Raw genomic sequence first — 23896 nt, forward strand, 5'->3', positions numbered from 1 at the left:
AGTGCTCTCAAATGCTAGGCTGCCGCCAGTCCTACAGGCAACTTTTACTCCAGCCATAAACCATAATACTTAGCTAAGACCATATGAAGTCCATCAACCTCAGCTGCTAACAGTGTTTGTTATAGCAGCACAGGCTCAGCAAGATAACTGCAGAGGAAGGGAGAAGTACTAGTGAAAAAGCCACAGAGGGAATGAGCTCAGTATTTCCCAGGCATTATCAGCAGGCCTAGGCACCATCAGCAGGAACGAAAAGGAAAGTAAGATTTGCTCAGGGATGTACACGGAAGGGAAGTCTGATGGATAAAAGGGCTGAAAGGAACAGAAAAAGCAGGAGCAGGTTGATCTGTAAAAAGAAAAGGTGCAAGAGGAAGGGCAAGAACCAGGACTATATCTGTCACTCGTCTCTCTCCGCCCACTCAAAGAGGCTTCAAAAGAGATCTGGAAAGAGAGAGGAAAAAAAAAAACCTCACAGATATTACTGTTCCAGCCACTGAGTCATGGCAGGAAACTACTGATACTGTAAACTAGTACTATAAGGTCAGATGCTATTTGAGTTTTTACCAAGGCTCACTGCAAGGGGAACAATTATTCAGTGCTGAGGATTTGTCCCTTTTGTAATTACTGGTGTTACTGTGGCACTGTTTCATTAAGCTTTGTTAAAAAAATAAATAAACCTGCCTGTATTTGAAAACATTTCAGATGTTCTCTTCTTCCTACGTCTTTATTTTTATTGCCACAGATGCTAAGAGAAAGACACCGAGGAAGCAGAAGCAGCCTCCAGTCCTCAGGGTGCTGCGGGTGCTTGGGCTACTCCAGCTCTTGCAACTGTTGTGCAAAAATTCTTCCACTATGATCTTCTTATCCTTCCATCAAATGAGTCACTGAGAGTCGCAGCCATCTACGTGGCCTTTTCAAATAGTCAACATCAGATTTGCCAGTGTAATATACATGTAATGGGTGGAATTACTTGGCACAGCCATCCTAATTCCCACAGGAACACAGCAAAGAGGTGAAATGGATGTATTTGCTGTTGGAGGCAAGGCACACTACTGAACTCGAGAGGGCTCATCAGCCTCCTTTCAGCCCTGAGACGAGCACCCTTATGCTCCCTGCCTTGTTCAGAACCAGCAGGCCCAGCCACATCTGTCTTTTTTATTCCTTACCAAAAGCTGAGCACTGAGGACACCACAAGATTCCCAGCTGCTAGCCCCATGCATGTGCTGGCTATCAAGGCAAATCACGCAGTTGAGCTGATGAGCTGTTCTGGAAACGTGAAGTGCTACCTAGACCCACTGTGCTGAAGAAACAGCTGGTACTGGGGTTCAGAAATGACATGAGAAGAGGTGACACAGCACAGGACACTGACACTCAAGGAACTGCTAGCTGTGTCCAACTCTTTGTTAAGTTTTTATTCACTTCAGTTTTGTCCCATTGCCCAGGCATGGCCACTACCCACCCAAGTAGACCCTGCCAGGAGGCTCCTGTCCCGCTTCAGAGTTAAGGCATAATGGGATGATTGCACGCATCTGCTGCTCTAATGCACCATGCTAGCAACTTTCCATCTCAGTCATCTTACGCTAATTACTTCCATAAGTCCCGAGGGTCTGTCTCCAGCTTATCTGAGTCACAGCACCAAGCCTGAACCAGCCTCGGTTAAGTACAGTTCAGGAGAAGTTCACATTCTCCAGAATAACCCAGCACAAGTAATGCCTGCCAAATGAAGGAAGCCAGTCATACCAGTGAAAGACATCAGTGACCCCTGTAAGCAGTTACTTTCTTGCTCTGCTGAGAACACAAAGCACAACCAAGCTTGCCACACAGGGCAGGTGGGCAGAGCATTAAATGCAGTGGTACACTGAACAAAGGATGCAAGGCAGCTGTAGGGCTGAAAGCAATGACTGCACCTCATGCCAAACACCCAGAGTTGAACTAAGTGCTGATGAACTAGAAGTGCAGAATCTCACCACCTTTTCCTGACAGCAGCTTTAAAGGCTGCTTAGTAGCTTTTCTGTTTTAAGAAATAAAATCATTTGTGACATTATAGAAAAAAGTCAGAGGCTTCGAGCGGTGCACCACAATAACATAAAGCGTGGCAGATCTTCAAAGCGTTTCTGTTAGAGATCATTATCCAAACTAAAAATACATCTATTCCCTTCTCATCTGGGCTTACAGGTACTGACGAGGTAGATGACATGATGATGGTTTCCAGCAGAGGGGCGATATTTGTCTCAGTTTCCACACCAAAAAGCAGCCACGGAAAAGAGCAAAGAATATAATGACTCAGTATCACAGGGCGGAGACTAATTAGCAGCAGATCAGGAGCAAGCAGTGGTCTCTGGAAGAAGGTGCTTTCATAAGCGAGCATGATCTTACTCATCTCCTGTCCTGATCAACTGCAGAGGTTTCCATGAAACAAATGCTAACTAAGGCTGCCTCACCATCACACACAAAATGATACAAATTTTGGTTTCTTTTGTTCTGGCTTTTGTTTGTTTCTTTGAAGTGCTTCTTTGGGAGCTTCCCTATGCTTTGCTTCCAGCACCTCGATCACCCTGGCAGGAGGAAGTCCCACAGTAACCCAGATCTCCCTGTACAACATGAGTGCTTATCAGTCAGTGCCTCGGTCAGCTCTCAGTTGGCTGGGGACAGATGAATTAAGAACGAGGACAGCACCATCCCTTCACTCAGTGCCAATAAGCTACAGGGCCATTCCAGCTATTGCTTCTTTCGAGACATGATACAGCGCTCAGTGATTTCTGGACAGTCAGGGAACTGACAGCACCTACCTCTTCCCTTCTTCAAAGACACCACTAAAACATTTTACCTAATTAGCTACCACATTACTCCATCAGCAAGGGGAATTTTATTCTTGATGTTACAAACCTGTCACCACTCTGGGTTTATCAGAAGGGTACACTGTGACTACACTGGAAGATTATTCACCTCTTACAAATGATGTAGTTGATTTGTCTAGGAATATATCGGGATACGCTGGCAAAACTAAGATTTGAATTTGGGCCTCCTGGGACTCCTGCCTGTTCTTACTGTGACTTACTGGACTGCCTCCTAGTAGAAGCTCTTCCTTCTGAAAAATATATTGCTTACTTAAGGAAGCTTAAATTCTCAAAAGCCCAAGAATTGATTTGTTTGTTTCTATCTAAAATAGCAAGCACATTTTTCAGAGACTGATGTTCATCCATTCATACAGAGAGAGGCTTCGGCAATTAGCGTTTATCTTTAGCTTTGCAGAAATGATGGAAGGCACTGACTGTATGAATTCTCCACTCCTCAGGATAAAATCTAAGGTGAGGGAAGTGGGGCCCCTCCCACCATACTCTGCTCCCAGCTGTCCATTGGGCTTGTCCTGCATTTTGTCCTGCCCCTGAGCAGCACCAAAACAAGACATGTGCTGTACACTTCAGGATGCTATCAATAAATTAAATACCAAGAATGCCAGCTATCACAAAGCACCTTTAGCACTCATACAAAAGCAGTTTTTATAGATCTACAGCTCAGAAGTTCTTCCTGAAAGATGCCTGGAAGAGGCAGGAAAAGGAACAAGCAGCACACGTGTATTTGGAGAGGTGGGCAGCAAGCCTCCACAGTCCTTTCACCCATACAGCCTGGAGCTGAGAGGGCCTGGTTTTGGCCCCTGCTCAGCTCGGGCTGCAGGACAGTCTGTCAGGATGCTCTACGAACCAAAAGAGCTGGGGCTGCCTGACAAACCCTGACCTCCTGGCTGGTGTGGGCACGCACACATCACCACAAGGGTAGGGAGGCACTCTATCCCATGATAACCCATCTGAAGTTCACCGATTTGCAAATGCCAAATGAGCGCAGGCAAGTGCAGGACCTATAAAACATGTTGAAGGGTCATAACAATCACCTCGTTATTTGGTGACCAGGAGTCTGACAAGCAAAGGTGATAGATGCCACCCACTCACTGCCTCACTGCAGCAGAGGTCTGAACCATGCCATCCGTGTGACACAATGATGAGGCCCTCCGGCTCTCTCCTGCCTCGCCGGCCTGTCATTAGAGCATTTCCTCAAGGCAGCAGGAACACTGGCGTCCTGTAAATCCTTCTCTCCTAGGCAACAAGCTGACTGACTTTAGTTCCTTCATTTCTTTGTTTTATTCATTCATTCTTGACTGTATGACTGGTAGCTCTGTCCACGAGGTTTTCTGAAACAGCCAAAGTGATCTAGGAACTTGAATCAGCATGTCAGCCCAAGCTGACTGTAGTCTCCCTGCAGCTGTGGCTGGGCAGGCTTTTGTCAAAGCCCATCAGACTATGAAAACACAAACAGCACTTACCCTAACACAGCATGGTTTGGGTGACCCTCAGGAGCACTCACACAAGCTGAGAAGGTCTGCAGCAGTTGGTGGTGGGATGGGAAGAGTGATGAGTGGGGACAGACAATGTATCTTGAAAATACCATCCACAGTGAATTAAATTTAATGCCTGGGCATGCATGGGAGCAGGCCCTCAGTTTCATACACCACCACCGCCCATAAAGGCACATCAGCACTTGAGCAGCAGCACAAGCAGGAGGCAGCAGTCGCACACATAGGACAAGCCCTACCACACAGCCCTCACCTCTCCCCTCAGAGGACAGCATGCTCAGCCCCATCTCCAGGCAGGCCTGGCAGAACTGCACACACTGAGCACAGCGATGTCTGAACACTGCCCTCACTGGTGCCTCAGCCTGCCATCTGGGCATGAAATCTGCCTGCTAACTCTCAAACATCACCTCCAGTGGAGGAGAACTTCCCCACAATCACAAATTACTTTCCTTGTGAACCATGGCTACAGAAATTCCTATGGAGAAAAATGCTACAGTCCAGAGAAAGCACCATAACACACAAAAAAGTTTCTTTGTGTGTTTCATCATCAGAAACAAGATACATGACAGAAGAACCCAAGCAGCTTTCATGTGTCTCACGATGACCTCCTTCAGCCCACCACAGACTACCACATGGCAACCCACACACCTCCAAGCTCCTCACCAGCCTTATACGTGACAGCTTCAGCAGTCTTGAATCTATACATATAACTCTCATGTATTACCTTCAATTATGTACAAAAAGACTAATTCATTATACTGCTTTAACTAAGGTTTTTTCCTATCTGCTGGCAAGATCTGTTTTTCCCTTACATGTGAGGAAGTTTTCCCAAGCGGTATCAAGGGAAAAAAATATTTCTCCTGAACTCCAAATTACTGAGCTTGCAATGACTGATGCAGTAGCTAGAGTGTAACTAAGAGGACTGAGCTGTGCCTGCTTTGGGGGAGGCACGAGGAGTCCTTGCAACGTGTCAGCAGGTGGTTGTGCCATGGAGGTATTTCACCTGCGGGAAACAGCTGGCAGAAATGTAGGGTAAGGGGCTGCCTGAACAAATCACCTTACACTGGAAGAGGCTCCCCATGGAGGTGGTTGAGTCACCGTCCCTGGATGTGTTTAAGAGCCATTTGGACGTGGTGCTCAGGGATATGATTTAGCAGAGAGTTGTTAGGGTACTATGGTTAGGCTGTGGTTGGACTTGATGATCTTCAAAGTCTTTTCCAACCTGGATGATTCTATGATTCTCTGACACAATTTAACCACCAAAGGGCACCTGCAGCATCTGCCTGGGATCCTGCCTGACTGGCAAAGGACAAAGGACATTTGCAAGACCACTGCTCTTCTGCAGCACCAGCTGGAGCTCAGGCACCTCAAATGGCACTGGCTCACTGCACTTCCATGCCTGAATCACTCTTCTGGAAACTGGGCTAAAAGCAATTGGAAAAGCTGGCAACTGCAAGGACTCAACTTACATCCCTCCTTATCTGCAGTGTTACAATCGCACATTAAGGTCTGACATGTGAGCATCCTAATCTGACAGTTACCAAGAAGACACTAAAATAAGGGGTAACAACACACCCTCTCTGCTCTGTTTACAAAGTCATGGTCATATGAGACACCAGTCAACCACATCAGGAGACTAAAACTAAACCACAGTAGGATATGTTGATAAATATTTATTTCAAAACACCATGGCCTTTTGCATGACTAATGTTAACATGATTTCAGACTGAGAAGAAAACAACCAACACTGAGTGCAAGATAACCCTACTGGGAGGAGTGAAACAGGTACCTACCAACCTCAGCTTTTTATTCTCTGACTTAGAACCATGGCCGAGTCTCTCAGTCAGTGCTATTGTTGCCTTTAATACATGTGGCCACTACTGCAGGATAACTATCATGCTTACAGGTATCATCTACTGCAGCCATTTGCCAACAGTGGGATTCATCTTCTCAGGACAGCATAGGCTGGTCTCATGCACCAAACAGAGCCCATATCATCCAGGCATTAGAAAGTGCCTGCTTGGAGTTTTAAGAGAGCTGTGCTCCAAGTTAGATGATTATCAAGCCATTTACATGACAGTATCTGCTACTGAACAGCTGTTAGTCAGCCCTCCTCCCGCCAGCAAGGAGAAGTTACTGCAAAGATGGAATTCTTAAAAAAAAGAAAAAAAAAAAAGCCCCAAAAGCCCCGATAAAGATTGCAGCCTTTAGTGGCCTATACCATGCTTGTCACAGGGCAGGGAGAGGGAATCAGCCTATCACTGCATGTTGCAATCGCCACGGAAATGTCTTGCTCTTCTTGCTTCCTCTCCACCCTTGTTTGGAGAGTTAAGGTAAGGTGGGAAAACAGCCACAGCACTGAGGGCATCCTGCCTGGACACGCAGCACTACAGCAATGCTCCTGCATTCTGCTCTGTGGCTCTGTTGTTCTTTAGCAGCAGCTCTAATGTTTTAAGTACCACTTCTATAAACATTATGAGTTTAGTGAAGAAAATTCATCAAAGATCACAAATTGTTCCTGTAGTAGTATAGGATCCACACAACAGAAAATGTGGCTAAGGATCTACTAAGGCAAATGGCTCTGAACTGAAAGAATTTGGAGATGTGACTCGACTTGGGGAGAAGGAGGTGCAACATTCACTGCTCTACAGAGGACTACAGGACAACTGTTCTGACACCTCTCTGCACAACACAAGCTCCAAGTGTAAAAGCTTACCATCCGTGTGAGTTTAACAGACTGGAAGGCCCACAGGAAGAAACACAAAAGCCCCAGGAGGGCTGGAGTTTGCATTTGGCTCTTTGGTCTCCATACACAGAAAAGTGTATTTCTAGTGGAAAAATAATATACATTGCATGCATCCCTCACATACAATGGGAAAGCATTGTAAGCAATTCAGTGCAGTGAGAAAGTCATCTTACAAATGCTGCAAAACCCATGAAGAGATCATTTACATTCAGTTCTCAAGTACATGAAATGCACATAAAAATGAGACCTCCCACCAACATGGCAGAAAGGTCAAACTAAATGAAGGGGAAAGGACAGTCACAGATACTTGTGTAGTTATTGCCTGAGAGCTGCCACAAGCAGACATTGCAGAGATGCCCCCACATGAGGACTTCGCCCCATTCATAAAGAAATTTCTCTTTCTTTGACAAAAGCAGACACTTTGGAAAGACCCAGATAGGCAGCAAGCACTGTGACAGCGTGATATTCCTCGTGTTTCCTGATGATCAAAAGCTAGCAGAACATTTCCCTTATGCAAGGTGCACGATAGAAGCAAGCATGTATAGCAAGGCAAATTCAATATAGTCTTCCTGAACCTCTAGGTTGTCTTAGAAAACAGCTCCAAGAAGCATGTAGAATACACTTCATCTTAATAGAAAGGCTTCCCCTGAAAACCAGCTATAATAGTTTGAACATTAACACTGACAACTATATCCTTTTTCAGCCCTGGAACAGATTTGTACTCGGAGCTCAGACAACGCAAAGGCTGAAGGAAGATCACCATCATTCCAGAACAAAAAACAGCAGGAATTAGTTACACAAGCTCTTTGTATAACCGGTTCTGGACTTAAAGTGTCACCATCCCAAAAACACAGGAGAAATGAAGACACACTGGAATTCTGACTCCAGAATCTTACAACCGCAATCTATCTCCAGTACCTTCCAGGGTGGCAGATGTGCCTAACCTGCCAGTCCCATCTCACCACACTGCCAAAACAAAGTCAGTTCCCTCCAGTGAACCTGCTGAATCCTAAGACAACGAAAAAGATTGTACCTGAACAACTGCACAGAACTCAAAGTACCATCAAGCAATTAACACAAGCAAAAAGCTTCTGCTCATCTTCGTGCTTTCCACAACATCATCAATGTAAGGCTTAATCTCTGAGCTTACCTGTAGCAGCCAGACAGCCAGGAGTTTGCTGTGGATTCCATAATCCAGATGCTTCCACCACATGGGTAGCAAGTCTAAGTGCTGTTATCTTCTTTCTGGAAGCAAAGATAAAAACAGAAAGATGACTCAAACATTTACTGAACACAAATTTACACATTTTCATTAATAACTATAGGAAGGGAGCAGAAAAAGGGAAAACTCAAATCATTTTAATGATCCTCAAGCCCATATCTTCACATGCACAAGGGCAGCATAAGGATACCATACAAACAGCCTGTGGTCAGCCCAAAGTCAATAGAGGGACTACGTCATAGAATGGCCTGGGTTGAAAGGACCACAATGATCATCCAGTTTCAACCCCTCTGCTATGTGCAGGGTTGCCAACCATCAGACTAGGCTGCCCTATCCAGCCTGGCCTTGAATGCCTCCAGGAACGGGGCATCCACAACCTCCTTGGGCAACCTGTTCCAGTGCATCGCCACCTTCTGCATGAAAAACTTCCTCCTATTACCTAACCTAAACCTCTGCTGTCTCAGATTAAGACCATCCCCCCTTGTACTATCACTATCCACCCTCTTAAAAAGCTGTTTTCCCTCCTATTTACATGCTCCCTTCAGGTACTGGAAGGCCACAATGAGGTCTCCCCAGAGCCTTCTCTTCTCCAAGCTAAACAAGCCCAGTTCCCTCAACCCTTCCTCATAGGAGAGGTGCTCCAGCCCTCTGATCATCTTAGTGGCCCTCCTCTGGACTCACTCTAAAAGCTCCACATCCTTCCTGTTCTGGGGGCCCCAGGCCTGGACACAGTACTGTAGATGGGGCCTCACAAGTACCGAGTAGAGGGGGACAATCACCTCCATCTCCCTGCTGGCCACCCCTTTCTTAATGCAGCCCAGAACACAGTTGGCCATCCAGGCTGCAAGCACACACTGCTGGCTCATGTCCAGCTTCTTGTCCACAAGGACCACCAAGTCCTTCTCCACAGGGCTGCTCTCAAGGAGACCTTCCCTCAGTTTGTATAAATACCTGGGATTGCCCCAACCCGAGCACAGCACCCTGCACTTGGCCTTATTGAACCTCATTTGGTTTTCATGGGCCCACTTCTCCAACCTATCCAGGTCTCTCTGAATGGCCTCCCTTCCTTCCAACATATTGACTGCACTGCTCAGGTTGGTGCCATCTGCAAACCTGCTGTGAGTGCACTCAGATGCTGGCAAGCACCAGTTCCAAGACCAACTCCTGAGGGACACCCCTTGTGACCAGCCTCCACCCTGATGTCTGTATGTCCACACATGCAAAATCTCAAGGAAGCATACTGTCGGAGCAAAATGTTTTGCTACTGATACTCAATATGCCATGGAAAACACCTGATCTAATTCTGACTTAGCTACACCAACAGGCCTTTACTATCAGCTCAGTAGGACATAAAAACAAAACTCCCATAATTTAGTGAGGATCAAAACATACTCCAGCTTCTTTTTCATGGGTTGCTTTATGAAGCAGCAGCCCTGGAGCAGATTTCTAAGTAGTACATGTTGTTTGGTTCAGCTTTCAGGCTCCTGTGTGCTAAAAGCAGCACCTCGTGCACTGCAGCTCCTGCACAGACTGCTGCACACACAGCTGAGCAGAGCTGCAGGAGGCCCGGCAGCTGCTGCTGGTTCAGGCTGGTTGGTGCAGCCTGGGAAGAGCCGTGCTGCAAAGTGCGCCATTAGCACAGTAACAAAACGCTCCCAACTCACCTCCCCACAGGCCTGCCGTGGAACTGCCCTCACTAAATATCCTCATCTCTCCCAAATCCCCCCGAGACCATCCTTAGATTTCTGGAGGCAGAAAGACCACAAATTCTGCTTATTCCAAGCCTGTTAGTCCTTTTCCCCTCTGCAAGCGACCCTGCGCTGGAAACCGCAACTCCCGGGGGCCTATTTCAGCTCTGTTCGACCTAACGGCTCCTCAGCACCTCCCTGCAAAGAGCGGCGCGGCTCAAGGCAGCACACAGCTGCGTTCGGACAGCACGGCACCTCCTAACCCCCGCATGGCAGGTAAGGACAACCAACACCACCTTCAGATAAAGGAATTCCGATCCCGTCGAGGTTTTACAGCAGATGTTCCAGCACAGAGCGCTGAGCCCTGACGTGCAGCCACGCCACGCGCACCTCCTCGCAGCACAGCCGAGCGGCTCCCGGCCCGCCGAACCGTTTGTAGCCGCGGCCCGCCCTCCGGGCCGAGCTGACCAATCGCGTCGCAGGGCGGGAAAGGCGGCGCCCTATGGCTGCAGAGGGAGGCGGTGCTACCGCTCTCCGGCGAGCTGCCCGTGCTGGGCACGGCGAGGCGCGGGGAGCTGAGCGCGGGCGGGTTCTGCTCAGGTGCTGGAGGGGGGCACGGGGCGGGCGTTGCCTGCACAACGGCTGCTGCTCCCTGCATAAAGAAGCAGGACGCCTTGCTGGGAATGGTTCGGCTCCGCCTGAGCGCCCGCAAGGAAAACTCCGTGTAAAAAAAATGAGATCGGGAGCTGCGGGAAGGCGGGGCTCCGGTCCCGTGCCCGCCGGGTGCCTCCCTACAGCCTACAGAGGCACCGGGGGGACCTCGTGGCAAAAGTAGCTCCGTGTAAGATCAAAGGGCGCGCTGCAGCTGTCTGGTGCTTGCGGGTGGTCAGATCACATACCTCGCTTCTAAGACGGCATATCTTGGCAGTGCCGTGCTGTGATCCTCAAGTACAGATGTGCGTTCTGCGTGCCTCTCGATCCAGGATCATTTAATCCTGTAGCTTTCCTTGTCCTGATGGAAAAAGATGGGAAGGTGAGTTAACTTTGCAGAGTAAGAACATCTTTTTCAGTGCATGCAGCAGTTGTACAGAGGCCTCCTGTAAGATGCAGCTGAAGGCTGCTGAGATTTATTTTGTTGCATATCGCTTCTAAATTCCTGTTGAAAGCTCTTATAACAAAACAGCATGTTTTGTTACAACTGTTGGTAATGATGCAGGCCACACGCACTCGGAGGGGAAACTGTATAGACCTCACACACTGTGAAAGTCAAGATCTTCCATTAAACGCAGTTACGTTCCCAGGTAATGGTGCACCTTTCTGTCCCCGGGGCCTCTTGGTCTGCAGGACACACAGCTCTCTATGAGTCCCAGACCTTACCCAGCACTCATTGCACGGCCGTCTGAGGAACTGCTTAGGTGTCAGTGCACCTGCTTTGCAGCTGGCACCTTTGAAGCAGAGAGGATTGGGTGCCCTGTGTGTGTGCGTGCCACAGCTGCCAGCACCTACTGCTGCCCCTTGAGGGTGGCCAGGCAAGGTGTCCCTAGAAGTCACCTCTTCCTCTGAAGGAAAGGTGGAGGAGAGAATATTCTTTCCACACAGCTGGAAAGCCTCAGAAAGCTAATCCCTAATAATTGCAGTTTATTAGCTCTTGACTGGAAATGAAACTGTATGGCTGTGAAGAGCTGGGCCCATGATAATAGTTACGTTTGTTCTCCTAAAGAAAAGCTCACAGATGGAAGAACCACAGTTCCACCCCCCAGAGAAGCAGGAACAGGTATTTGATAGCCAAAACTACTGAGGATTAAATACGTTCCAGCCTCTTGGTGAGGCCAGCCACCACCTTCCTCCTCTCTGTATCTTCCAAAGTGGCTACTAAGGTCACATAGCACTAAGCAGGCAGAGAACAGCACAAGAGACAACCAGAAGTTGCATTATTCCTTCCCAAACTGATGGGAAGGAAATGCTTTTGAGAATCCCACTAAAATGAATGCCAAAACTGTTCCTAACCCTTGCTTAAGCTTTTATTTAGGGTACTGGATAGATGGCTGCTGTCAGTAGGAAACACTGACCAATATTTAGGCTACCTAAATAGAGTCCCAAGTGCTTGTGTGTATTTTAGTCACATAAAGCAGCTCTCTGGTCAAGAATCCTTTCCTTGAACTGAAAAGCCATGTCCTTTGGTGCAGTCTCCATTGCCAAAACTGCCATTGTAACAAAGGTCCAGGCATCTCCTTTCCTAGGTGTGGGTGGTTTCAACTCCTGAAGTGGTTATAAGAAGCAATGCCCCGTAGAACACAAAGCTTAGGAGGATGAGTAATATCTGAAGTGTGGAGGCAGTGAGAGATGACCTGCATATTATGTGCTTTTTATTTAATAATTTATAAACAAATATCAGCTTTCCCCAAACTGTCCCTCAGTCCAGCAATTATATGTTGGCTGATTTCTTGTTAGTGCTGTTCTTTTCTAATAACAAACTGTTCCCAGAGCCTCACATACAGAGAGTTAGACAATCAAAGCACTGTGTGTGATTTTCCAGTTAATTCATTCAGTAAGCTGCAATTAAAACAATACAATTCAAAGCCTTGTGTGTTTCCCTGCAAAAATACGAAACTTTAGTTGTTACTATTAATATATACAAACTACAAGAAAGAGTCAACAGAGCCCCTTTATCTTCCTGCTGTATTAATGTTCTTATCCCTTTCTGTAGATGTCCCAGCAGTCATTAATATTTCTTTCAATCGCTGTTCTTCAAAAGACACACACTTTTCATTCAATTGCAAAGAAAGAAAAGGAATTCAGTGGGCCAGATTCCCTCTGTGGTCAGATCCATTCACCACAGCTGCCTGGGGAGGAAGGGAGCTCCCTTCTAGGTGAAGGGGTACCGTCAAGAGGAAAACTGAATTTAGAAGGGAAGAGGTCACCATTTTTGCAGGTACCAATCCAAGTTCTGCTCAGATTTTACCTGGATGTTTCACTTATTTTTTTCTGGGAAACAAACACTGATTCCTGCTCGTGCATTTAAGACAAGTGGCATAAGTTTTTGCATCAATATAGAGCCATTTCTGTTTTACGGGGCTTCACAAATTAAACTTGATGGCAATCTAATTCATATTACACCAATTTCAGAGGTGCAAAAGGGAACAGAAGCTATATCCTGCCCCATGCTACAGCGTTCAGATATTCTAATATAGCACCTGTAACTGTCTCCCACACTATCAAGCTCCTTAAATACTGGACAGATTTCCATCAGCCAAGAGACTAAGCATATCGTGCTCAAAAACAGGTAACGTCTCTACAGTCTGAGGCTGTGCTGTTTCCAGAGCTTCTACAAGCAAGGTACATGACAACACTGTCCTGAATAGAAGGCTATACTCCTGACACACTATTATTTGGTACCTTCATTCAGTGTTTAAGCTCTAATTTTTGACAGAGGTTTACATTCAACCTGCTTCTGCAAGAGAATGGCAAGCCACCGATTTTAATCTATAATTTTAATTATTATGAGCATTTAATTTAAGCTCAGTTACTCAAGAAATATGTATTCTACCTACTTCAATAAGATGGTATGAAATTCATTCAAATGTTTACTAAATTGTGTGAAGTTGTAGGGAAAGAATATGTTCTGAGAGCTTGTGAATACAGTCCCCCAGGAAAAAGTAACACCAAAATGTGTGTCAGAACAGACTCTTGAAGTCTGATCCAAAAAGAATTCGGTTTACTCAGTACTCACCTTTATTCTCTCGTTCCAGTACTCAACGGCATGAAAAATGGGATCACAAAGCAAAGAACCAAAACCAGCATTTCTTTTCCAGAAAGGTGAAAATATGTCATACCCAGTTCCTATTACAGAAATACTTTCCAGTATTTGCTTTCTTTTCAGTTAATGCAGTTCTACAAAGACGTTATTTGGTAACGGATGACAAGGAAGGCAATTCAGTGAACAAGATACCTATTCCAAAGATCTCCTGATTAAAAGAAAGGCTAATATCTTACTCCTGGCATGACCGTAGGCTTGAAGAACCTTGTAATCTGCATATGGTTTGAGTGAAGGAAGTCCCTTTGAAAGACTACATCTCTAACTGCTGATGAATGTTTCCAGCATCAGTTTAACAGCAATAATAACAAAAAAAAATTTCTCTGCTTGGAAGAGGTTTTTTGTTTTTCTTTTTTTTCCCAAATGTGTTCTCTTAGCTTGAATTGCTGTAACAGAGATAGCGCTAGGCAGATAGCAACTGTATGTGTTCTATAATAAGTACACGTTTCATAAGGCATTTCAAGGCAAACAGATTACTAACACATTTTAAAAGTTAAACTGTGTACACCAAGGGTCACATTATTGCAGTGAGCTATATGCAGCAAGGCACTGTCCATGAAATCAAAGAGATATTTCATATCACATTAATACACTGACATTATTGCCTGATCTATAAATACTGATAATATTTTCATTATCATCTACATTTAACCTTCTTTATCCTTTCAAGTGCCCCTATATCCAGTACGTGAAAACATGTGATACAGTTCCACAGAGTAAGTCCAGAAATCACATCAAGGAAGTTCTTTATTGGTTTCTCCCAATGACTTTCAGATTAAATCTGCTCATTTTATAAATGCAGCAAAGGTTTTTGTTAAGTGTCTAGTCTAAAAACACATGGTTGAAGTTAGTAGGTTTTTTCAACCCAGCAACAAAGGACCCTGCAACTAGAACGAAGTTAATAAGAGTGCTGATGGCACACATGCTAGAAGGAAAAAAAAACCAACACCCAAAAAACCCCCCCAGTGCCTCACTGCTTAGTATCAGAAGAAGAAAATCAGAAAATCATACTTTAGAGCTGAAAGAAAATCATAGAGTACACAAAATGAACAGGTTTGTATATAAAACTATCAACTTTTCACCTAATCGCCTTTCAGGCATTTGCTTCATTAAACTTCCAAGTATCAGTGCAAGAGTGAGTATAAATACCAGAAGGCCAAGGTAAGAAACAGGCAGACTTTGTAAATCTGTTCACAGTACTGTTCCAGATTGGTGCTAAAATAAGAGTTATGAGCTACATTCATTTTGAGTAAATGTAAGTATATCTAAACTCAGCTCAGGCCTTCTTTAGTCATCATCTATTTGGGAAGAATGGAAGGAATTACTGCTTCTCTAGAAGAGAATTCATTTTTCTGTTTCACACAGTGTGTGAAAGTGAAAAACTCTGGCGTTTCTCTAGTTCAAGTCAAGGAGAGTTGCATGTATGAATCCCTGAGGCTGAGATCTGTTCAGCCTCATGACCACACTTACCTACACCATAGGCTCCCAGATCAAATGCAGTTGACTGAGCCTCCAGAACAAGAATGGTTTCACAATAAAATGTTCTACCCAGCAGATGTCAGTGGCACTAACTTACCATCTCACCTTGTAACAAAAGCTCACTTCCTTAAAGTTTGCTAGAAGATGTGATTTACACCAGTCACACCAGGACAGTAACAGAAACTTACAGTGACCTTCCAGTCCCATGCAGCTTGAATCATCTGTTATGAGTGGGTAAGCATTCTCCTGGTCTTCTAGATCAGGGAAAGGAAGAACGGCAAAAGAAACCTTGGAGTACTCCAGAACCTCAGCACAGAATCATCAAATGGTTTGGGTTGGAAGAGGCCTAAAAGATCGTCTAGTTCCAACCCCCTGTCATAGGCCTCCCACTGGACCAGGTTGCCCAAAGGCCCACCCAACCTGGCCTTGAACATTTCCAGGGATGGGATATCCATAATTTCTCTGGGTAACCTGCTTCAGTACCTCACCACCAACACAATAAAGAATTTCATTCTTATTTCTTATCTAAATATAACTTCTTTTGGTTTAAAATCTTTATCTCTCATCCTATCACTGCATGCCCTTGTAGAAAGTCTATCTTTCTCATAAAGCCTCCTTTAAGAAAAGCTGCAGTAAGGTTTCCCTGGGAACCTTCTCTTCTCCAGGCTGAACAGACCCAGCTCCCTCAGGCATTCTTCATAGGAGAGGCTTTCCAACCTTCTGATCATTTTTGGGGCCCTTCTCTGGATCCCCTCTAACAGGCCTTTATGTTTCTTGTGATGGGGGTCTGAGAGCTGGATGAGGTACTGCAGGTGGGTTCTCATGAGGAATAGAGGAAGAGAAAGCATCTCCATCTAGGCTCCCATTCAAGTATTTCTGCCCTTGGTTATTGACACTAAGCAAGCTCCTGGATGCACTGAATAGTAACACATTATCAGCAGCTAATGAAATTCAGCTAAGCTAGACAGTATTGCTGTATGGAATAAAATAGATTCCTCCCTCAAACAGCAAAGACAAAGGCATACAAAACAGCAGTGACACAGACCTCTAGCTAGGAACGCAAATTGGCAGGCCTTGGCAGGAGTGTGTAAATTCTGTGGTTTGGTTCTGGAAGTTGTGGCTTCAGCCCCAGGTCCCAATTCCCTACCACAAACCACCAGAGACTGCTCAGAGCAAATACAAGGCCAACTTCTCTTCAGCAAGGTTCCATCACATTCAAATATTATCATGCTAAGGGGCTTCTGGCTTAAACATCCTTCCATAGGCATTGCTATTGAACACAAGCAATAGGTAGGCATGAACTGGCTGGAGCCAAGAGCTGGCTGAGACCCCTTCAGCTTGACAACAGGGGAAAATGTCTCAACTGCCTCTCATCTCCACGTGAAGTCTGTCTTGTTGGACAGCCATATGGGTACACAGCTCAGCTGCTTCCTCTGAATCACACAGAGAGGCCTGCAGGTGATGATACTGCCCGGATTCCATGAGCATGGGACCTTAAGCATGATCCAATGCCATCCTCCACTGGTTCTTCCCATGAACATAGCAAAAGGTCGGCATACCAGGAAGAACTGTCTGCATGCAGTGGTACTAGCAGAGCGGCAGGTGCTTTTGAACCACACCATGCTCTGTGGTGGGATTTCCAACATCCAAATGTCATTAACTCAGGCTCTTCTTTCTGAACACTGGGAATAAGGCAAACCTGCATGGGCATGAGTGGTCAAAGCTGCCCAGAGTGTTGACACCGGAGCTAGGCAGATGAAAGTCACACGTGGGGCAGCCCCTGCTTTGCATTTTGGTGCAGATGTACACAGAGAAAGGAGCGGAGGCAGAGCTGAGACGGTGGGAAACTTGGCGAGAAGGAGGGCGTCTGTTACTTGAAATCACTCTAAAGCACATTACAAATCTGTTAAATCATTGTGGGTTACCCTGTATTTCAGAGTAAATTAGTAACTTTTCAGAGGGAGTGAAGAAACTACCACTCTACTTTTAAATAATGAAAATGCTAAAAAACCTACACTTAACAGCTCTAAAACTGCAGCAAGTCACCCACCAACACCCACTCCTCTTGTCAGCAGGCTTTTTTCAGCTTTGCCTATTATTTGTGTGAAGCGAGAGATGTTTAATGTTTGCTGCCCTTATCTGCTCAACTTTAAGGTCCCTCAAATGTTACAATATGTGCCTGGGCCGCTGACCTCTTTCCCCACAGCACTTTGATCAAAGCAAGTAACAAACAGAGTTTCCAAAATCATTTGGATTCACTGGCTCTGAGTGCATAGCTGTAAAAAATCTGCTTTAAGATTAACATCCAATTTTATTCATGCCTGAGGCTTCACCACAGCATCTATTTTTGTAAGATTAACAGCAAGATCCCAGTTCTCCAGAAATGTAAAGAGTAACAGCCAGTTGTAGAAGAAATCTGATATTTCCTAACTTGTCCTGCTCACATCCAGGAAGGCATATTTTCCTAGACCTTCCAATGATGGGTGTAATTTCTACTTGCATTTTTGCACCCACAACATGCAGCGTGTGTATCAATCCTTCTGCCTGTTATTTGCTGAAATGCATTTCTGATCAAATTGTGAGTGCCAAAAAGAAGCACTCGCGCAAATCTCACATGTGCAAAGTATCCCCCGAAAGACAGCTTTTACTCTGGAGGAGTTAAGAAACAGTCATCTTCCTGTACCTCGCACAGAAGCATTTTGGATCATCTAGTTTGAAAATGCAAGTACATAAAAGGAGCACTTAATATTCCAGCTAATCCATTTTAAATTAATATACATGCAAACATTTCTTTTTAACATGGAAATCCGGGGACAAATTGGGGGCCATTTTTAACTTTAACGGCAGAAGAAAAGTTGCTTTAAATAGTGCCTTTGGTATCTGTCAATTAGAGCTATTGCACTGCTGTCAACTTGTGCTCCTTTAGTTCCAGCTTTGCTCCATCCTACACAGATCCGTACAAATCAGTTGTCTCTTCCAAACATGCACTAACCACTGGAAAGTGAAATTAATAAAGTGTGAGAAAAGCTGACTCATAAAGCTGACACTCCTGTGCCCAACAACTCTGGGTTTCTCCCCTCCAGCGAGCTGTTTGAGATAGACAGGCAAAGTGGTAAAAGATTATCAAATTGCAACTGTCACTCCTGACAAAATGCATCTGAATGCTGGAAGGAATTTTAGGTTTTAAGCTAAAGCTCCATCCCAAAGAGTTCCTCAGAGCCTGTCAATATCTGTACCTTGGATGGAAAGCTACCACTGAGCGCAGTGCGTCCAACATATAGAACCTGCCACGAAATGAAGTTCTTCGTAAGAAAGCTCATCTCAGTCTTGGTTGGTAACAATAACAAGGAGACAAGATGAGACCATCAGTCTCAATTGTGAAGACAATGTTTTCCTCCCATATTATTCTATCTGTCATGTTCCCTTCAGGTTCCAAAGGAATCCCTGTCTCATACATCATTATTTCCCACAAAGCTTGAAAGCCTTCAGGGGGGGTTTCTTCCTGCCCACTGTACCAGCCTTGATGTCTGAGTACCTTCAGAACAGTGACAGAGGCTTCTACCAGCAATAAAGGGGAACATCTGCATACCAATTAAACTGCTGAGCTCTGAAGAGTTAAAAAAAAAAAAAAAGGAGAAAAAAGCCTTGAAAGTAAATCTGAGCCAAGTTCTAATTAATGCCCTCGGCCCCGATTCACCACAGCACTTAGGCTTGTAGTTAACTTTAAGCACGTATTAAGTTCCATTGAAGTCAAAAGACAGCATCGAAGAGGCAAACTACATTAGCACAATTTAATACTCTTTGGGCTAATTAATCAGCCATAAAAATTAACTGTGAGAGTGGTATTCCTTATTTTCCTTGCTGTGATACTTACAGACAAAAATGCTTGGATGTGGTTGGAATAAACAAAAAGCAATACCTTGTTTAGCTGTCTTGGGCTGCTAAGTCCTACAGTTGTAAAGACCGGTCCCAGAGAGCAGCTAAAGGAGCTGAGCTCTCTGCACATTACAGTCTTGCAGTCTAATGTACGTATCATCTACCTGGCAGAGGCACACAGGCACTAAAGACACAGCTCTCGTCCTGAGGAGCAGTAATCTTAAGAAATGAAAGGAACTGGCAACAGATCAGCAAACCCATCAGGCAATGGATGGCACATCAGAGACATATTTATTTTTCTCTATAAAGAAGTGTTTATTCACTGCTGTGCATCAATGTTATTTGTGATCAGAGATGGCAAGGAAGGGAAGCAAGCAGGGATGGGTAAACCAGGGAAGCAGATAGCACATGCAAGTTTAGTGACTACTGGTGAGGTTACCAAGAGAGGCAGCGTCAGGCAGAGCTGTGGAACAGGCAGCAGTGCTGATGTCTAACCGGTAGGTAGAATGGAGTCTGGGCCAGACCTAAATGTGAGCAAAGGCTGAACTCTCTTCAATTTCAGTGGAGCAGGACTGAACCCCCCAAAAGGGAGCCCACAGCACCACCTCCAAATAGCTGAATAGTTCCAGCTACATCCAAACTTTTACTCCACACAGCATGGTGAATGGCTGCCAAAACTGCACCACAATGTGCAGGCTAAATTTGAACTGAACAAGGTCTCCAAGGTCAGTATAATCGATTTTTGAGCTCCTGCTGACTTCACAAAGGCACGTGTACAACAAACCACTCCTTAAACCAGGATGCAAGGAGAAAAAGTAGTCGATAATCTTCTTGCTGGAATTTCTGCACAAACGAAACCCAAGGAAAGTTTCCTGAGGTATCGCTAAGGCTGCACATGGACCTATGGAAGCTAGAAAAGCGAGGGCAGGGGACATAAACTCCTGAGTGACAATACTTCTTTATCTCATGCATTATGAAAACAAAAAGAATAAAAACAAACCCCCTAAATTAGAATGCTGTGAGCATAAAACAAAGTACCAGCTGACTTTGCTGATTAATTCTGAATTTCCTTGCTTTCATTGGTTTAAGAGCCCTATTGTTACTCTCTTGTTTCTTTAATTGCAGACACTAAAAATTCTTTTATCTTTCGAAGTCCTTAAAGTCTGTTGTATAGATACGTAATTAAAGCCTCTTTCAACTGGGTATAATTTACTCTGTAGTTTACAACAGCTGCACTAGAGCTATTACAGTTTATCATTTAAAAGCCTAATTAAGGGTTTCTTAATTAGTGGATCCTTCAGTCACTAGACTGTGACTGTGTAAAAGATGCTTGGCAGCTATCGCATGTTACAAATCTGCATGAAGTGTTTGCCTCAAAACAGGGCATGTGCAAGTCCAGAAACACATCAACTGTCCCAGTAGGTCAGTGCATCACAACGTGCAAACCTCCACATTAAAGCTACACTCCCGTTTGCAGACATCCTTTCCCCTCGTGCACATGTTGTGGGGAACCACTTCAGTGTCCAGCGCAGGGGCCAGACTGGGATACCGCCCAGAGCAGCTCAGTGCCTCCCACTGCAGGTCACACACCTTCCTGTGATTTGCTCTGCCGCCCAGCTATAACTTCCAGCCCAAGCTGAAAGCTGAACCTGTTCCCTGGGCTCCTCATACAACCTCCTGAATGCAGGACAGTCAAGCCTGGAAAGCACTACCCTCCACTTGTTCCTGCGCCCTTTCCCACAGCATCCCCAGAGCAGCTGCCAGCCTGGCTAAGATGAACTGCTGTGCCAGTCCCCTCTGATGTGGCGAATCTCATGTTCAAACACACCCAAGCAGATGGGGCTGTGCCCACTGGCTGCTTACACTGGTTCTCACATGGCTTGTCAAGCACTTTGTTCAGTGAATGCCATTTGTTGCTGTTGCCATGCTCTCCTCAGCAGCTGTGCCGCATTCAGTGGGAAGCTCCTCTGCAGTGACCAGAGTGCTCACATCACTAGGAGGTGGAAGGGAGATCCAGTTACTGCCTCTCACTTATAACCACCAACACATTTCTCATTAATCGCTGCTAAATTAGCAGTCACTCACTGAGATTTTAAGTACCATCTCTGCCCAGGGATGGTACTGGAACTCCATCATCCTTCACCTCTGGGTGGCACAGAGTGGGGGAGCGGTCAGTGAAGCTATAGTTCATCTTTACAGAAATCACTCACTGGAACCAGCTCAGAGCTCTCAGCACCTACTGCTCTGTGAGCAAGGGCTGGTCCAGACTGTACTCGAGCACCGATGGGCTTTTTATGTTTTCACCTGCTTGCAACACAGGAGATCTGTTACAGAGGGTCAGATTTGGGGCCTGCAGTCTTCAAGAGCATTGCTTTAAACAATACAGTGACAAAATCATGAGTTCTTATTGAGTGCAGGATAATATAAATCAGCTATTGAAAACCTGTATCATTAGCACTATTGCTTTCCACTGGTAGATAGCTGCAGTAACAGATTGGCTTCTCCATCTCATCCTCCCACTGGAAAACAACATACACAGGACCAATCAATAACCTGATCTAAGTTACTTGTAAACGTGTCAGGTGCAGGTATCTCCGTTTCTCAGAGGTTTTAAAGACCAGATCCTTTTGCAAAATTTAGGCCAGGCAACAAATTGCTTTGGATAAATTGTTGTTATGGTGGAGAACAGCATTACCAGATCCACCCACACTGTTACAGGGAAGTTTTAAATAGACAGGGAATAAATTTATTACATGCATGCATTACTTTGTGGGGTCAATAGCTCAAGATGCTCCTCTGCAATAGGAAAAGTTCCATTTGAAAGGCACTTTTTGTAGTATCCATGTTGTTTTAAAGCCTGTCTTTGATAAGAAATAACTATATTATTTCAGCATGGGGGACTGCCACTAATTTCTAGAACTGAAATCCTAAAATACCTTCAAAATCAACACCAAAATCCACTGTCATTGCTGGGGCAGGATTCCCTCCTGTTGTATCACAACACATTACCCACTTAATTTAGCACTGCCAAATCTGAAGTCAATGGAAACTTCACATGTCATGGCATCATTTCTGCAAGCAGACCCATGGAAAGGTTACAGAGTGGTGTATGTGCCTTAACTGTATAAAGGTGAAATCACTTTTACTCCATCAGCATCATTAAAGCATCCACACACATTTCTTCCCCTGACTCTGCCCTCATTTGCACACCACAGAGGGGATATATTTAAGACTCTAAAGCATGTCAGAAGGAAGCTGAAGCACAGTTTTGGCCTTCAGGAACAGCCAGGGACCCACGAGGCAGCAGCTGTGTGCTGAGCCTTGCTGTGGCACTCCGACTCATGGCAGCCTTTCTGAAGGAGAAAAAGACTAGCCTGGGCTTTCTGAAAGGTGAGCTGCTACCTTTGGAGAACCCTCATAGCAAGCAGCCTGCAGAGTCAACTGGGAACTTTAAGGGATGGTCTATTTTTTTGAGCTGACTTTCCTAGAAAATGTTGTTCTCCAGATTCCTGGAAACTCTGGAATCCTCAAACAAACATCCTTTTAAACTGGTCCTTGTTGTATAACACTTAAGCTACTCAGCCCACAGGGCACCGATACGCATTTTCTCCAGTATGGAAGTTCAGCAGTATACAAAGTGATGCCATGGAAAAGATTTCCTCTGAATTCATTTCTCATTGACTTTTGTAACACGAAAGCATGGATAGCCTTTCAGAAGAGGAAAAGGCCATAGCAGTGTAGAGGCTAGGTTCAGGTGGCTAAAGCCATAAAGAGTAGGAAAGACTGGAGGGAATTGCTGCCACAAGTGCTGAAAACAGAGGAGAAAATAACGTTCTGCTTCAAGGCTGATTTGCCCCAGTCCCAGGTCTGCTGCCCAATCCCTTGGGCACTGCAGCCCTATAAGGCTGAAGAGGGGAGATCTATGCTGCTACTGTACTTACTTTGCACCAAGGCAGCCTACAAGCCCTTTGTTCCTTATGGATTTGAAAGATTTGGTGAATCAGGGGCAAATTTGGTGCATTCCAAGATGCACTTAAATGGGGAGATTCCCTGTGAAGAAGAAAGAAATGAATCCCTCTGGCAATCAAGAAACCTCGTTTTGATGGGGGCAGGATCACGGATCATCATTTTATTCAGTCCTCTGCCATTCCACTCCCTGTTTTCGGGATGTTGATAAATGAAAACACACCAGAAGAGCTCAGTATCTTTCAAAACTTCTCCATTTCACTAACTTGTTCCAACCTCCATCACAGATCCTTCCTTGTCAGCGACTGTACCACCATGATATACCTCTACCCACGCACAAATGCACCGGTTTAAGGTATGCACTGGAATCTCTGTTGAAGGAACAAGCAGTCATCCCAGAGACTGACACAGCTGCTATTTGCATGTAAAAGAGGAAAAGAAGGTGCATGACTGAGCCCAAATTAGCATGAGCAAAGCCTCCCACCACATTTGCAAACTACAGCTTGCACAGTGGTGCTAATAGAGGTGCACATTTTCTTCACAAAGAAAAATTTCTACCTCAGCTATATGGAAACTTACCTAACGGTGGTTCACAGAACTTAAGATCACACCAAGTTCCAAATCCGTTTTTCTCTAAAATTTAGAGAGTGCTTGAAAAAGAGGAACACAGCGGATATAGAGTGAGCTGGATATGCCCAGGTTTAATTTTGTCTCTGCTTCCAGCCTAATTCCTCCAGCTAGCTACAGCAACAAGAGCAAC

The 23896-nt window shown here is 45.1% G+C and overlaps 1 protein-coding gene across 3 annotated transcripts in view; it reads right to left on the minus strand.

Annotated features, from left to right (window-relative positions):
- The window catches only part of RTKN2 (rhotekin 2), a 119823-nt gene extending 109430 nt beyond the window's left edge, over window positions 1-10393 (minus strand). For all 3 annotated transcript variants that reach the window (XM_072340134.1, XM_072340135.1, XM_072340128.1), the window contains exons 1-2: window positions 10298-10393; window positions 8242-8336 (exon numbers count right to left, since the gene is read on the minus strand). In XM_072340134.1, the coding sequence (XP_072196235.1) occupies window positions 8242-8304 (63 nt within the window). In that variant the 5' untranslated portion in view covers window positions 8305-8336; window positions 10298-10393. The remainder of the gene's footprint in view (window positions 1-8241; window positions 8337-10297) is intronic.
- Window positions 10394-23896: the final 13503 nt, after the last annotated feature.

Source organism: Excalfactoria chinensis, chromosome 6 (genome assembly GCF_039878825.1).
Source record: "Excalfactoria chinensis isolate bCotChi1 chromosome 6, bCotChi1.hap2, whole genome shotgun sequence".
NCBI classification, from domain to species: domain Eukaryota; kingdom Metazoa; phylum Chordata; class Aves; order Galliformes; family Phasianidae; genus Excalfactoria; species Excalfactoria chinensis.